The 15807-nt window shown below is 39.1% G+C and overlaps 1 protein-coding gene across 8 annotated transcripts in view; it reads right to left on the minus strand.

Moving 5' to 3' along the window:
• Positions 1-15807, minus strand: part of LOC101741920 (uncharacterized) — an 83339-nt gene that overhangs the window by 18376 nt on the left and 49156 nt on the right. For all 8 annotated transcript variants that reach the window (XM_062672395.1, XM_038015900.2, XM_038015897.2 and 5 more), the window contains 8 exons: positions 9920-10149; positions 9001-9181; positions 8249-8434; positions 7763-8015; positions 4123-4299; positions 1675-1833; positions 800-1018; positions 18-131 (listed from right to left, as the gene is read on the minus strand). In XM_062672395.1, coding sequence (XP_062528379.1) covers positions 18-131; positions 800-1018; positions 1675-1833; positions 4123-4299; positions 7763-8015; positions 8249-8434; positions 9001-9181; positions 9920-10149 — 1519 coding nt within the window. The remainder of the gene's footprint in view (positions 1-17; positions 132-799; positions 1019-1674; positions 1834-4122; positions 4300-7762; positions 8016-8248; positions 8435-9000; positions 9182-9919; positions 10150-15807) is intronic.

Here is a 15807-nt window from a genome sequence, read left to right on the forward strand (position 1 = left end):
GAGTTGTTGTTACTCACCTTACACCTAGTGAACACGAGTCTGCTTTCTAAATCAGCAACTGACAGCAGGGGCTTCCCATCACCAGCCAGCCCCATCAGCCCGGAGCCAGCGGTGACATCTTGATAGCTACCCTGGAACAGTGAAATATCGTACAGCTTGCTATGAAAGAATATCTCCAAAAGCTCTCCGACAAATTTTTTTGTCTAAACTAGACTTTGAAAGATCCTATATAAGATGAGAAAGTATTTGAAATCATTGCATTAGAAATTTTAATGAAACTAAGTTTTCCTTGTACGGATATTTTTTTGGATATACTACGTCAGCAGCATGTTAAGTATTAATGGATTTTTTTTGCTTAGATGGGTGGACAAGGTCACAGCCCACCTGGTGTTAAGTGGTTACTGGAGCCCATAGACATCTACAACGGTAAATGCGCCACCCACCTTGAGATATAAGTTCTAAGGTCTCAAGTATAGTTACAACGGCTGCCCCACCCTTCAAACCGAAACGCATTACTGTTTCACGGCAGAAATAGGCGGGGTGGTGGTACCTACCCGCGCGGACTCACAAGAGGTCTTATCACCAGTAATAACGCAAATTATAATTTTGTGAGTTTTGATTTTTATTACACGATGTTATTCCTTCACCGTGGAAGTCAATCGTGAACATTTGTTGAGTACGTATTTCATTAGAAAAATTGGTACCCGTCTGAGATTCGAACACCGGTGCATCGCTCAACATGAATGCACCGGACGTCTTATCCTTTAAGCCACGACGACTTCAAATTAAATCAGTTTACCTGTAACTGTTCTACAATCAACTGGAGTTGCTTCTTCTCGAGCTGATCGTAGGGACCAGCGCCGGTGGCAGACGCGGCTGTTCGCATTAACCTCAACAACTCTCTGAACTGTTCTAGAGGCTTGTGAACTAGGGACGTGATGTCTGGTCTTCTACGGGGTATCGGAGGACTGGTGCAGAACCGGGAAAATGCTCCGCTGGGGTCTTTTGATTTCTTCACCTGATGAATAAAGTTACTAATTATTATTCTCAGGGTTTTCAAACCGTTACTTATATGCAAGCCCGACCTCTTCGATGCTTTCTTCGGACTAATCCTATATTGTTATCAAAACACTTCGGTGAATATAAATGTAGGATTGTTAAGAAGAGTATTAAGCGGAGATTAAGAAGAGTATTAAGCGGTAGGCAGCGGCTTGGCTCTGCCCCTAGCATTGCTGAAGTCCATGGGCGACGGTAACCACTCACCATCAGGTGGGCCGTATGCCCGTTTGCCTACAAAGGCAATAAAAAAAAATAAAAAAAAGGAACGTATTAAAAGTATTGAAATGAGTGTGGAACGGAGCGTTAAGATGTGACTGAGAGAAAACGGAAAGAAAGGGAGAACAGAATGACAGAGAAAAAGGAAGATGGCGAAGACGGTTAAAAATGAGCAAGGCGTAATAAAAGTGTTAATTAATTTTTAATTATACCTAGCTGACCCGGCAGACTTTGTAAAAACGGAGACCTTAGAAGGCAGAGTGGTGGCATTTATGTTGTAGATATCTATGGGCTCCGGTGACTAATTAACATCAGGTGGACCATAAGCTCGTCCACACACCCAGGCAATAAAAAAAAACCATAAATAGAATATTTATTGAAAGAAATAAATTGACATACCAACACACAATCGGCCCTCTTCAGTCCAAGGCAGTATTTCTTGTATAAGCTGAGAAATACGGGCGTTTTTTGCAAGTAAACGGCGACCACTGTAGACGTCTGAATCTCACCGTCGTCTTGCACCACTTGATCCAGGATGTCTTCTGAGAGCCGAAATATCTGTAACATGTAATGGATATTTTATCATATTGACGGATTTGCGTGCGAGGTTTGTACTTAGGTTGGCAAAATAAGTGTCTTCATTAGTGGTACTTACTAGTACTACTAGTAAATGCCACTATTAGGATTACACAGCATCATAAGTCTATATTACATGTAACTTATTTGTCTTATTTATTTACTACTAGCTTTTGCCCGCGACTTCGTCCGCGTGGAATAGTTCAGAAATAATATTTTATTTTAGAACAAATTTGGTTAGCATAAAATACCTTATAGTGAGCCAACCTTAACATATAGATATATGCTGTCGCGGACTTTTTTTTAGATCTTTTCAAGGGGAACAATTCTCTCATGCATTATTTTAGCGAAACTTTAACCGTTTCTGCAGCGGAAGCTCTCAAAAGGTAAAAATAACCCCGATTTTGAAACATTCTTTATTGGTGCTCTGCTTGTATTAGTCTTAGCGTGAGCATTATAATACAGCCTTCCTCGATAAATGGGCTATTTAATACTGAAAGTTTTTTTCAAATCGGATGAGCAGTTCCTGAGATTAGCGCGTTCAAACAAACAAACTCTTCAGCTTTATAATATTAGTATAGATTATTTATTAATATAGATGGATAATAATAAAAACATTCTCTGGACCACGCAATGGTTATGACACTACAATCTACTACAATATACAATCTACTTCTACTACTACATCTACCTTCTTCTACTACAATCTACCTTCTTCAAATGAAGTGCGAAAAAATTGGTTTTCAGAAGTAGTGGCTTGGTTGTGTCTCTGTTATTGCTCGTAATATTCATAAGCGGGAGTGGCCATCGACCATTAAGTTGATAATACGGTCTACCTCCAAAATCAGTAATAACAACACTACCAGAGAAGATTAGGAAATAAAAAAAAAATAGTTTAAAAAAAAACTAACAAAATCCGCTTTTATAGAAGATCCAACTAAAAAATAGAAAATAAATTTTAATAAATTTGAATTAAAAATAGTGTAAGAAAAAATATTTGATGCTTAATAATTACGCTTTTTTTTACAATAAAATAATTTCTTTTCACACTATTTTTAATTCAAATTTATTAAAATTTATTTTCTATTTTTTAGTTGGATTTTATATAAAAGCGTATTTTGTTCGTTTTTTTTAAAGTATTATTTATTTTTCATTTTTAGTTCAATTTCAATTTTTTCAATTTTTTTTAATATTGAATTGTCATCGGTCCTGAATTAGTATATCAAATTTCGAGTTAATCCGACGTTTTGAAGGGGGTCAAAATCATCCATACGTCTGAAGCTCGGATTAGGAGGAGGAATCTCACACCCCCGATTACTCTCTTTAGACAACCCATACCCTGGGCCAGGAAGGTCAAGTACCTGGGCGTTACCCTGGATGCATCGATGACATTCCGCCCGCATATAAAATCAGTCCGTGACCGTGCCGCGTTTATTCTCGGTAGACTCTACCCCATGATCTGTAAGCGGAGTAAAATGTCCCTTCGGAACAAGGTGACACTTTACAAAACTTGCATAAGGCCCGTCATGACTTACGCGAGTGTGGTGTTCGCTCACGCGGCCCGCACACACATAGACACCCTCCAATCCCTACAATCCCGCTTTTGCAGGTTAGCTGTCGGGGCTCCGTGGTTTGTGAGGAACGTTGACCTACACGACGACCTGGGCCTCGAATCAATTCGGAAATACATGAAGTCAGCGTCGGAACGATACTTCGATAAGGCTATGCGTCATGATAATCGCCTTATCGTTGCCGCCGCTGACTACTCCCCGAATCCTGATCATGCAGGAGTCAGTCACCGGCGACGCCCTAGACACGTCCTTACGGATCCATCAGATCCAATAACCTTTGCATTAGATGCCTTCAGCTCTAATACTAGGAGCAAGCTTAGGGACCTCGGTAACCGTACTCATCGAACTCGACAAAGAAGTCGACGTGCAACCTAACCCATGCATCAGCCCGCTGAGTTTCTCGCCGGATCTTCTCAGTGGGTCGCGATTCCGATCCGGTAGTAGATTCATTCGCGAAGCAATTGCTCTTGAGTTGTTAGGTCTCCTTCGGAGGCGCTCGGGCAGTTGTTAGCAAATCCCGCCCCTCTTGGCTGAGCCTTTGCACGCCCACCTGTCCTGGTGAAACTGGAAAGGCCTTCGGGCCACCAGTAAACTTTCAATCATAAAAAAAAAAACGTCTGAAGCTAATAAAAGCGTAGGTAATAATGATTTATTCTCTTCTCATTAACGGAACTCCAACATTAGACATTGTATTCCTCACCTCTTCCAAGTTTTGAAATAGCAGCTGGTGGTCGCTCGGTGTGATGAGGTCTGCCCTCTCTGCTAGTGGCGACACGAACCTCACTAGTCCGAACTGGAGGCACGTGGCATAGTGCTGCTCCCTGGCTACCACTGCCAAGAGTGCCCGTTTCCTGCCATCTCTTGATAGTCCTGGGGTCTAGAAATTATACGTTAATCAGATAGGACTTTTTTGTTAGGGCAAGACGTATTGTAATCTTGGACGTACTCGTTTTTGGAAGGAAGTATTATTGGTGATCCAGAGGCCTTTCCAGTTTCACGAGACGTGGACGAGCACGGACTCAGCCAGGAGGTGCACGCATTCTGACGACTACCTCGATATATAATTAAGATCACTAAATCGCGTCCAATACCTAATTTTGAGTGATCTTGCATCGCACGCTGTAGTCATTTTTGCAATTCCATTGCTCAGTTTGTATAATAAAAAAATGCTCAGTTACGTATACAAGTGTACAGCTCATATATTGTCTATATTCTTCGGTAGAAGAAATGCCGCGAAGTGTATCTACGGGTTTTAAGCGTGGGGCAGCTTTTGATAATACTAATTAGGTATTAAGACTTTTGTCTGTAGGTGTGTAGTGTTATCTTGCTTAAGGGTGTTGGCAACCACTTAATATGAGTTTGGTTGACAGCTCATCTGTCTAATTACAATATTTAAACTTTTTTCCAACAAATTTTAGTCATGTTTTTATTGATCGCTTTATTTCTTAATCTCTACGTGGTTATGTTAAATCTAGTGTTTGTATTTTCAATATATTTCCGACATTCTGAATACTTTTCTTGAATATTTTTTGAATCATTTGTATGTTCTGCTTAATACCGTCTATTTTTCTAAAAAAAAGTACCCATTTCGAGACTTTTACGTTGAAATGAAAGGTAAATGAAACAACTAAAATAGTTTAAAAAGTAGTTTAAAATTATGTCTACAAGACACAAAAACCGAAGAAAATACTGTTACGCCGGCTTACCGGCGTAACAGTATTTTCTTTCTTATTTTCTTTCTGACAACTGATGGCGTTACTCTTAAGTAACGCCATCAGTTGTCAGATAGCGGAAACACGCATCGTACATTCGATGTGTGTGACTTGTGCAATATTCTCGACGATTCTAGGGATTTCGTCTCGACTATAAAAGCGTTGCAGAGATGGCACGCAGTCAGTTAGTAATCGGATCTACTCGAAGCGAAACAGCGAACTGATCACCTGAAGCGAAGCGTAAGAAATGAACTGAGAATTTTAAAGTGCTTGTGAAGTGTTCTAAGTGTTGAATACAGTTTTTAATTTATACTTCGGTGGAATTTTATTTATCCCGAACCCCAGCGCGTAACAATACCATCAGAACAATGTATAATATATTTCTTTAGATTTAGCCATTCTAGTCGTAAAATTTCAATGACGTAGCCCAGAGGCGAGAAAAATTTTGTTGTTCTAGCATCAAATGATCTTAAATTTAGGAGAAATAATGTAAAATAATTCCTAGTAGCTTTGTATCTGATTGTGATTTTTACACACCTTCAATACTTTAATCTGTATCTATCTATGCAACGCGATTTCTATTCTATCAGCCCACAGACGTCCACTGCTGGACATAGGTCTCCCTCAACTCTCACCACAAAGATCGGTCCTGCGCAGCCTCCATCCAGCGGATCCCCGCGAACCTCAATAGGTCATCGGTCCATCTGCCACTTCGATAAAGCGGCACGACATGAGAATCCTCTCATCGTGGCCGCCGGAAACTACATAGCCGATCCTGCGGCCCAAATGGTAAACAGTCGACGTCGCCCAAAAACACGTCATTTCGGTTCCTCACGATCCACTAATGGTGCTTTTAGGTACCTCAAGCACCGGTCATCGTTCTCGTCGAACCCGTCGCTTGTGACGAAGGGCTCGGTGAGTAAATTAACCCACAGACACAGTACACTGAGTTTCTCGTCGGATTTTCTCAGTGGGTCGCGTTTCCAATCCGATGGTAGATTCTGCGAAGCACGGCTCTTGCTAGGGCTAGTGTTAGCAACGTCGTCAGGTTTGAGCTAGAATAACCCCCCGAAGTTACTAGAATAGGTAGAAAAAAGAGTGTAGAAAGTAGGAAAAGGTTCGTCTTGTGGAAGGCCTACCCACGCTGCGCTACGCTACGTCATCCGGTAAGCGGTCCCAATTCAAGAACTTTGCGGCCCCAACGGGCTCAAAATGTACCTTATGAGAAGGTTCTAGGTCACTCAAAGAGCAATGGAGAGTCTAAGCGATTTCAGCTAGACTAGGCTGGTAGGTCAGCTCCCGGGGCACAGCCTGAGAGAGTTTGCTAATACTGGCCCTATCAAAAGCAGTGCTTCGCAGAATCTACCACCGGATCGGAATCGCGACCCACCGAGAATATCCGGCGAGAAACTCAGTGGGTGAAATTTGTATAACGGCTCAAAACCGGTACAAATGATCACATCGCGGCAGAAATATCACTAAAAACACGAAACCGACGTCCTTCTACGATGACTTTGTCTGTAGTGGGCTTATATAAGTGGTGAAGTAATTTGAATACAGATTACTTCGTATATTTTCGTTACAACTGTTTTCGAAGTGTGCAGTGTAATAATTAAAAGAAAAGAAAAGAAAAACTCAAACAAAATGAAAAGCAATAAAATTTTATTTGCACTTAAAATTAAAGAACATAAATGGAAAATCAAACAGAAATAAAATAAATTATAACAGGAAACAATTAAATTGTAATTGTCTGACGAAATTAAAATGTAACTAAATGAAAATTAACTTTGCGCGACTTTGTTTTTCTGTGACAGGATTATTTTATTATTCTCAGCTCAATTTTAAATCAATTCCTGTCAAATTGAATATAGAATTTGACAGTCACAGAAAAAAAAGCACGCATAGAACTAAAATTGGAATAATTATTAGAAAAGACAAAGGAAAAATCTAAACAGAAAAATCAATTAGTAAGTTGGTTAATAATAAACGATATACATAGTTTTTTGTCTCTTTCTTGTTGTATTTGAAGCTGGCTGGCACCGAAAAAGACATACTGATGTATCTAATAATCCTGTGTTCCCACATTTATTACTACATGATTAACAAAAAATAACAAACACTCAGAGCTTAAACGTAAATTTCCCCTTTAGACATAAAAGCACCTACTTAGTAGGCTTTTTATGCGTATTGTAATAGCATTATATTATAATACAGGATTTAATTCCTCGTAATTAATTTGCAAACGCTACTCGTATAAAAACTTACAGAATACAAAATTGGAATGTATCATGAAGTATATACATAATAAATAACAAATCATTTAAAATAAAAATAAAATGTACAGTTAACAAAGACGATTAAATAAATAAAAACGCATGGTAATAAGTTAAAGTCATCATCAAAATGTAGGCTTAATCGCTAAATAAAAGAAAAAAAAAAATAACACATTTACAGCGAACGGAAAAACCGTTCTAAATTCAAAAAGCTTCCGCAACTGAACGGCCCAAAACTAGCACCACTACAAGAAAGAAAAATAATTATTATAAACCTCGAAATTTCCAAATTCAAACCGATGACTAGTTTCGAAATTCGAACGATGAAACGTCAAACTATGATTCCATTACCGACCTCCTTCGAGAAGGTGACCTGGGGTAGGTGCAGTTTGCGGCGGTCCAGAGACTGGCTGGTCGAAGAGCAGGCGGTTGGGGGTCGCGCGGCCGTGGCGGGTGACGCCAGAGCGTTGCCACGTGGTGACCGTGGTGGGGGTGGCGGTGTCGACTCTGGCGGGGGTATTGACACCTGAGCTAGCCTCGGCCTAACGCCGACTCCATTGGGCGGTACCCTTCTAAATGTCTCCAATTGGAGTATCTGGCCTGCGGACCTGTTATAAATTCAAATATTAGACAAATTATAATACATACTTATAACACACAGCGACATTAAGCCAATAACTTAATTACATCTGTTACGGACATTTTTTTAAAAAAGTTAAAAATCTTTACCTTTTGATTAAATGGTTTTGTTTCAACACCCATACAGGTTTTTACTAGAGTTTAAATTAAATATTTAAAAGAAGCCATTCTTTATAAGAAAATCAAATATCCGACCACTCACTTCACAAGATTTCTAACTTCTTCTTCAGATGCTGTGACGACGTTCTTCGAGCCAACAAACACAATGTAATCTCCGGCTCTCAGTCCGGCTCTTTCTGCAGAGCCCCCTTGGGCAACCCTTTCGACTCTTGGTGGTCTGGTCCATACTACGGTGAAACCAAAACCACCTGCAGTACCCCTTAGGAGTCTGAAAGAAAAAGATTTTGAGACTATAGTCAGACCAATGGATGGATATCCTAATATTTTTGGTGTTTGATTTATTTAGGTAGGTTTGGTGGTCTGGTCCATACTACAGTGAAACCAAGGCCACCTGCAGTACCTTGGAGAAGTCTAAAAAATTTGATTTTGTGATTATAGTCAGACCAATGGAAGGATATCCTAATATTTTTGGTGTTTGATTTATTTAGGTAGGTTTGGTGACATACTACAGTGAAACCAAGGCCACCTGCAGTACCTTGGAGAAGTCTAAAAAAATTTGATTTTGTGACTATAGTCAGACCAATGGAAGGATATCCTAGTATTTATTGGTGTTTCATTTATTTAGATAGGTTTGGTGATCTGGTCCATATTACAGTGAAACCAAAGCCAATTGCAGTACCTTGGAGAAGTCTGAAAAAATTAGATTTTGAGACAATACTCAGACCAATGGTTGGATATCCTAATATTATTGGTTATTTATTTAGATAGGTGTTTTGATTTAAAACAATTCTCTAACTAAATTGGTTGATTGGCTGATTGATGGTTAATACTCACTTTCTAGTTGTGGTGAACGGGGTTCTGCCATTCCGTTGGGGCCGTCTCGGAGCCGATGGATCATCCGGAGGGTCCAGCTCCAAGTATCGTAGGAAGAGGTGTTCGTCCGCTTCTCTTTGTAGTGCTGCGGCTACCGCCTGGGCCTGACTGGCTGTGGTCGCGGAGGGACCATTTGTAACACCTAAATTACAAACATCTAAATTACAAATTGAAGTTAAAATTTTACTAGTGGTAGGACCACTTGTGAGTCCGCACGGGTAGGTTCCCCCCCCCCGCCTATTTCAGTGAAGCAGTAATGCGTTTCGGTTTGAAGGGTGGGACATCCGTTGTAACTATACTGAGATCTTAGAACTCATATCTCAAGGTAGGTGCAGGCATTTACGTTGTAAATGTCTATGCGCTCCGGTAACCACTCAACACCATGTGGGCTGTCACCTCGTCTAACCATCTAAGCAATAAAAACAATAAAAAAAATGACATTTTTTGGCGACTATGTTTAGTATTTTGAGGTCGATCTGCATAAATATAGGTCTTTTGTTTTTAAGTCCATATTTCTCGGAGATCTCAGCCTGACTACAAAATCCATTTATTTCTGTATTTAGAAATTTCTATCACGTATAGTTGGGCGTAAGACTCGTTAATAAAGAAGAAGAAATGTTATTATACGTGCAAATTGTGACGAACCGTTTTAGAAATCGTCGCAGCCACCACCCTGCCTATTACTGCCGTGAAGCAGGGGCTTTTCAGTTTGAAGGGTGGGGCAGCCGTTGTACTTTAAAAACTGAGACTTTAGAACTACTATCTCAAGGTAGGTGACGGCATTTACATTGTAGATGTCTATGCGCTCCAGTAACCATTTAACTTCAGGTGCGTCGTGAGATCGTCCACCCACGTAAGCAATAGATAAAAAAAAAAGAACCTTTATCGTTGTGGTTCTCTTTGGTTCCATCGTTGGTGCTGGTCTCAATGTTGTCGGTGGCCATCTTGGGTCGTTCGACTTCGGCTACACGATCGCCGGCTCTCTCATGTGCCAGCGGTGCAGCGTTGAGGCCACGCCCCGCGTTTTGCTGCAGGAAGTAGGTGCCCTTGATGTCGCACTCAATAGCATCTTTCAACTGGAACGAGACACATCCTAGGAACTCGCTCCGGCTGTGGACAAAGAGATGGAAATATCTGTAGAGAGTGCATCTAAAAAGACAGGATAGATGATGAATTGTGATGAAGATGATCACTTTTTTTTATTGCTTAGATGGATGTGTTAAGTGGTTACTGGAGCCCATAGACATTTACAATGCGCCACCCACCTTGAGATATAAGTTGTAAGGTCTCAAGTATAGTTACAACGGCTGCCCCACCCTTCAAACCGAAACGCATTACTGCTTCACGACAGAAATAGGCAGGTTGGTGGTACCTACCCGTGCGGACTCACAAGAGGTCACACCACCAGTAATCAAGTAAGTGATAAATGAGTGCAAGTTGAAAATGTTACGTGAATATTGTCGTTTATTAGTGGCTCTGGCTTCTAGTTGATAGAAATTACTGAAGACATTGTTTCAGAGTCTACAGAAGTCCGAGAACGGGAGGTTTTAAAGCATCGCTCGAAAGTTAATTCAAATAGGAACAATACCAAACAAATCTAGGACATGACAGTATTCGCTTCACTTATACGAATTATAAAGCGGATAACATCACACACACGAACAATAGCGTTAGAGAGTTAGCTTTTTTTCGAAATTTCTTACGAAAGATAAAAATCGTTAATAAAAATTAAAATAGAAATGATGCTTGTATTAAGTAAATTAATACAGTACGAGGAGTAATTAATAACCTTACACCCGTTTTTTATTTGGACAATCGTCTCTCGCTGATTCATTTGCATAATCAAAGTCGTAATTGATATCAAAGCTTTGAATTGTGTTATAGAAACACTCACGTTCATATACGTGCATTAAAAGCTCCTTATTCGCGCTTCCTTCATTTGCGTTTTTAGTATTGTCACGCGGATTAAAAAAAATCAACCCAATTCATATATTTGCGTCTAAAGATTTCTTTATTCACAGATCTAATCGGTACATCGGTAAAAACCCATTTATAAAGGTGTAAGTACCTAATATGTAGATATCCAACCGAATATCCTTTGTAAGCGCGTCGTCAAATGGACTAATGAAAAAAGAAAAATAGATCTTATTAATATTAGTATGTTTTTATTTTGTCACCTAAGAACGTAACCCCTATAATCCCATATAAGTAAATTATCATTCCGTATTCACGTTTTCTGCATTCGCGGCATATTTACCGAACATTATACCAACCACCTTGCGAATAAAGAGCTTTTACTGTACTTAAACGTCGAATTGGGATCAGAGGGTGACCTACATAAATTTCTACTATTGAGATCTTGATAAATTATTAATCACCTGTAATCACTTGAAATCGGATCTAAGCTAGTTTACGCGGTATTTTAAGTGGGCAAGTCGTATAACCTAATTGCTTGGATATATTTTTTTAAATTACTACAGTCTTGTGCCCTTGTATTAATTACCTTTATTCTTTAATCATTAATTTATCTTAATGTGTGTATAACGTAAATATGACAATACGAATTTAGTTTCTAGAGTTTACCTCCTAAGAATCGATATCACTAAGGCCCGGCATGACAATTTCATGGCAGTAAAATCGAGCGTTGATTTTACTGCCATGCTGTAAACGCTGCCTACAAAAGTTAAAAACATCAAATAGTTTTGTATTAGGTTGGTACGCCCCATCTAGCTTTAATCCAGTATAATGTTTACTTGATACTTCTATTTTAATACATATTGAGTTATTATAATACATAACGTGAATGTATACGTGAAGCAAAAACCTTGTACCCCTTTTTACGAAAATTGCGCGGACGGTGGAGTATGAAATTTCCCACACTTATAAAGAATATAGAGAAGGAGTGCACAATGTATTTTTTTGTTCATTATGCATAAAAATACATTAAATCATTAAAAAAACATTACACACACTACCATGTATTTGCCACACACACGCATGCATACTATTTGTTTATTGTCAAACTTTTCTTATTGCTTATAGTCTGTGGTCAAATTGAGAATAGATTAAATATTGTTTGTCTTTATTAATATTTGTCTAAAGTATAGTCTTGGCTAAATCTGTGATTATAGAAGTATAATAGCTGTCTTTGACAATAGAATCATAATAGTGTACATACAAACCTAGAGTTTCAATTATTTTTTGTCGAATTTCGATTACGGGGGGGACCATTAGTATTGAGTTAATATACTAGCGTAAGATTTTTGCTACACGATCAATTTATTTTCTAGTTGATAAGAAGCGTGATAATTGTTTTAGAAATTATGAAGAAATTCATTTTATTAAATACGTTTATCAGTTTCATTAATCATGTAGTCCAAGTCTATAGAAGCTACTTCAAAACTTGTTTAGCTGTTATAAATAAATGAATTGATACAAAAAAATGAAATAAACAGACTGATACACATATATGAGTCGAAAAGTAAATAGCTGATGATCGAAAGATTTTTAATTTAAGTTTTAATGTGAAACGAATTTAATATAAACTAGAATTTTATCATCATCCAGTAGCCAGTATTATTGTTCAAAATAGGCATCTTTTATTGATGGCTATTTGATAACACCGAGAACTTTTATTCATTTAGTACATCAACCGCCTTTCGTTATTTGAAGAGCAGATTGAAATGCGTCCGACAATATTCACTTAAAACTGTTCTTATGAAACTAGTAAATAGTTGTAACTATACTGAGACCTTAGAACTCATATCTCAAGGTGGGTGGCGGCATTTACGTTGTAGATGTCTATAGGCTTCAGTAACCACTTAAAACCAGGTGGGCTGTGAGCTCACCCACCTATCTAAGCAATAATAAAAAAAAAATGTAAGTAACAGAATAAAAATTTATTACAATATGACAGTTTCTTGTTTCAGTAAAATTCCTTCTTCAATTTATAATTTTCGGTCAGGCCAGACGTCTTTTAGACATCGGACGTAAGTGTACACGACGCGGATGATTCATCAAGAAAATGGACGCCCTCAATTCATTATGACACCGTGTGGTGACCTACATGCATAATGTGATAGTTTGCGGTTAAGTACCATGGGAACTGGAAACGAACGTTATTTGGATAGATGACTTTTTAAAATCCCAATTTAAACAATGCCATACCGCTTTCTAACGAAATAGTTGGACTACATCGTAATTGGAAGACCTCAATGAAAATTATTTAAGAAATTTGTTCACCAATGAAATAATCGTAATTGGAAGACCTCAATGAAATTATTTTAAAAATTTGTTCACCAATTAAATAATCGTAATTGGAAGACCTCAATGACAAATTATTTAAGAAATTTGTTCACCAATTAAATAATTTAGCATTCAAAAAAAAATCATGAACAATGTGACTCTTGTTAGCTTTCTTCGTTCACAATTCAATGAAACTATTTGAAAGTAAAAGTTAAGGTGTAACATTACAAATAGTCTTGCGTGTTCTCATTAGCATAGCAACATAAATAACTTCGCCTTAAAGGGAAAGTTCGACCGACCTTGCGCTGGGGTGAAACTGATAATTCCACAACCTCGAAAAAATGGTGCCTGCCAAGTTTTTCAGTTTGCATACTAAATGATAAATTGGTGTTATGCTGTTTCCGTCAAATTAACAATGTTAAGTATTTTGCCCCAGTTTAGCTTTCTTCTGGTTGGTGTTAGATAGCAAATACCAACCAATTATGTTGTGGGTGTGACGGAGGATGCTACGAATACCGTGGACTGCCATGAGAACAGACGAGTCCATTCTAAGGCAGCTAGACATCCGAAAAAGGCTCCCTTCCATCTGCCGGGAACGTGTTATGAGCTTCTTCGGACACATCATGCGGTCTCCCAGACATGAATTAGAGAAGCTCATAATTACGGGTCGCATAGAGGGCAAGCGCGCCGTGGGCAGAACACCAGCCAGATGGTCAGATCTAGCAAGAGAAGCACTCGGTGGTAGTCTGTACCATGCAGTCCATGCCACCCATGATCGGGTGCATTGGAAGTACGTCGCATGTGGTCGCGATCCTCAGTAGTGAGGGAACGATATAGAAGAAGACCAATTATGTTTAAGCTGCTAATATGACAATTATGTTATTACATTTTTTTAAATTCATATAATTATAATAGTCGCTCAATTACTTTATGAAAAAGAACAAAAGTACTGACTTATTTCTAGTGGAACAAAGAAAACGCCAGTCCTTATTGATTTTTAAATTTATTTAATACCGTCGCTACTTCATTGAGCTTGTTAATAATTAATTGCACCAAACTAGACTCAGATTCCATATAGGTGATTTAATGCGTCCTACTCAATCAAATCGCCAGTTAATAGCTTTAATTTCCTCACCGAAATTGGAAGGATATTGATGTAATGTCGATTGGGCTATTTTAATCGGTGATACTGGTCTCGTTTGCGAGCTAATATTTGTTCAAAGTCGTTTTGTAATCGCGAGGACTTTTTTCTCTTCGTCATGTCTGTCAAAGATCCTGTTTTGGTTGCTCCCACATTGTGACCGTATTGAGCAATCGAATTTTGATTCAGACAAAATTGAAGTCTTAGATAGAGTGTTAATATGTACAGTTTTGCTTATAGCCTTCAAAATTAAAGACAAGAATGTGCACAAAACAAAACTTGCCTTTTACGTTTTTTTTTGGTATTTACATCTTTTTTTTTATTGCCCTTGTAGGCAGGCGAGCATACGGCCCACCTGATGGTGAGTGGTTACCGTCATCCGTGGACTTCAGCAATGCCAGGGGCAGAGCCAAGCCGCTGCCTACCGCTTAATACTCTCTAGAAGCCTTTTTTAAAGAAGGACAAGTCATAGCGCTCGGGAAACAGCGTGGAGGAGAGCTCATTCCATAGCCAGATGGTACGTGGCAATAAAACCTAAATAATGAATATGCACATATTTTTTAATAACTAAAGTCATAGTTTAGTACTTTATTGTTATTAAGGAATTAATTGCCTACGTGTGTCAAAACTGTCTTAAGTTTGCAAAGTATATATCTCATCTAAAGATATCTTATCAGAGGGATCATCATCATGACCGTCATCATAGTATTATCGATGGCGCATATACTAGATGCAGTTGAAATACTGCAAGAGCGCTGATATGTGATCAATTAACGAACGGCCCTCCTCTGTATGGAGTCAAAAGGAAGAAGCTGGTATTTGGGAGCCCCCGAGGTGGGAGCAGTACTCCACGCGAGGCCGGACTTGTGCTTTATAAAGCAAAATCTTATGGCCAATGTTCTTCTTTCAATGCACTTGTTTTAATTTAACATCGAGATCATTTATAAAAAAATCCTCCACATGACATTCAACATTAACAAACATCTATAGGTTCGTGCAAGTTCCATCGTTAGGATTCACAGAAGCTTCTAAAGCATGCAAAGAGCCTGTCCGTTAAAGGCTTTTCCTCCGCTGCTATACATTCGGGTGCATATCCATGCTGACTATAGTGACGAGGGGGACACCAATCACTTACTATGGTGGTTGTCACTCCTCGGATAACAGGCTGTTCGCAGTTTCGGTCTCTTTGTCTATAATATCGGCCGGGAGGCTATTTTTCCTGGTCCTTGGCTCCGGGGGGTCCCATTCAGGGAGGCTGTTTTTCCTGGACAGCTGCATGTGGCGGTGGGTGTGCTGGTGGGAGCAGTGCTGTCGAGGCGGGGGGTCCTCGCGACGAGTCTGACTCAGTCCGGCGACGGTTTGGGACACGAACGACATCCCGG

The sequence above is a fragment of the Bombyx mori genome, chromosome 15 (genome assembly GCF_030269925.1).
Source record: "Bombyx mori chromosome 15, ASM3026992v2".
In the NCBI taxonomy this organism is placed as follows: domain Eukaryota; kingdom Metazoa; phylum Arthropoda; class Insecta; order Lepidoptera; family Bombycidae; genus Bombyx; species Bombyx mori.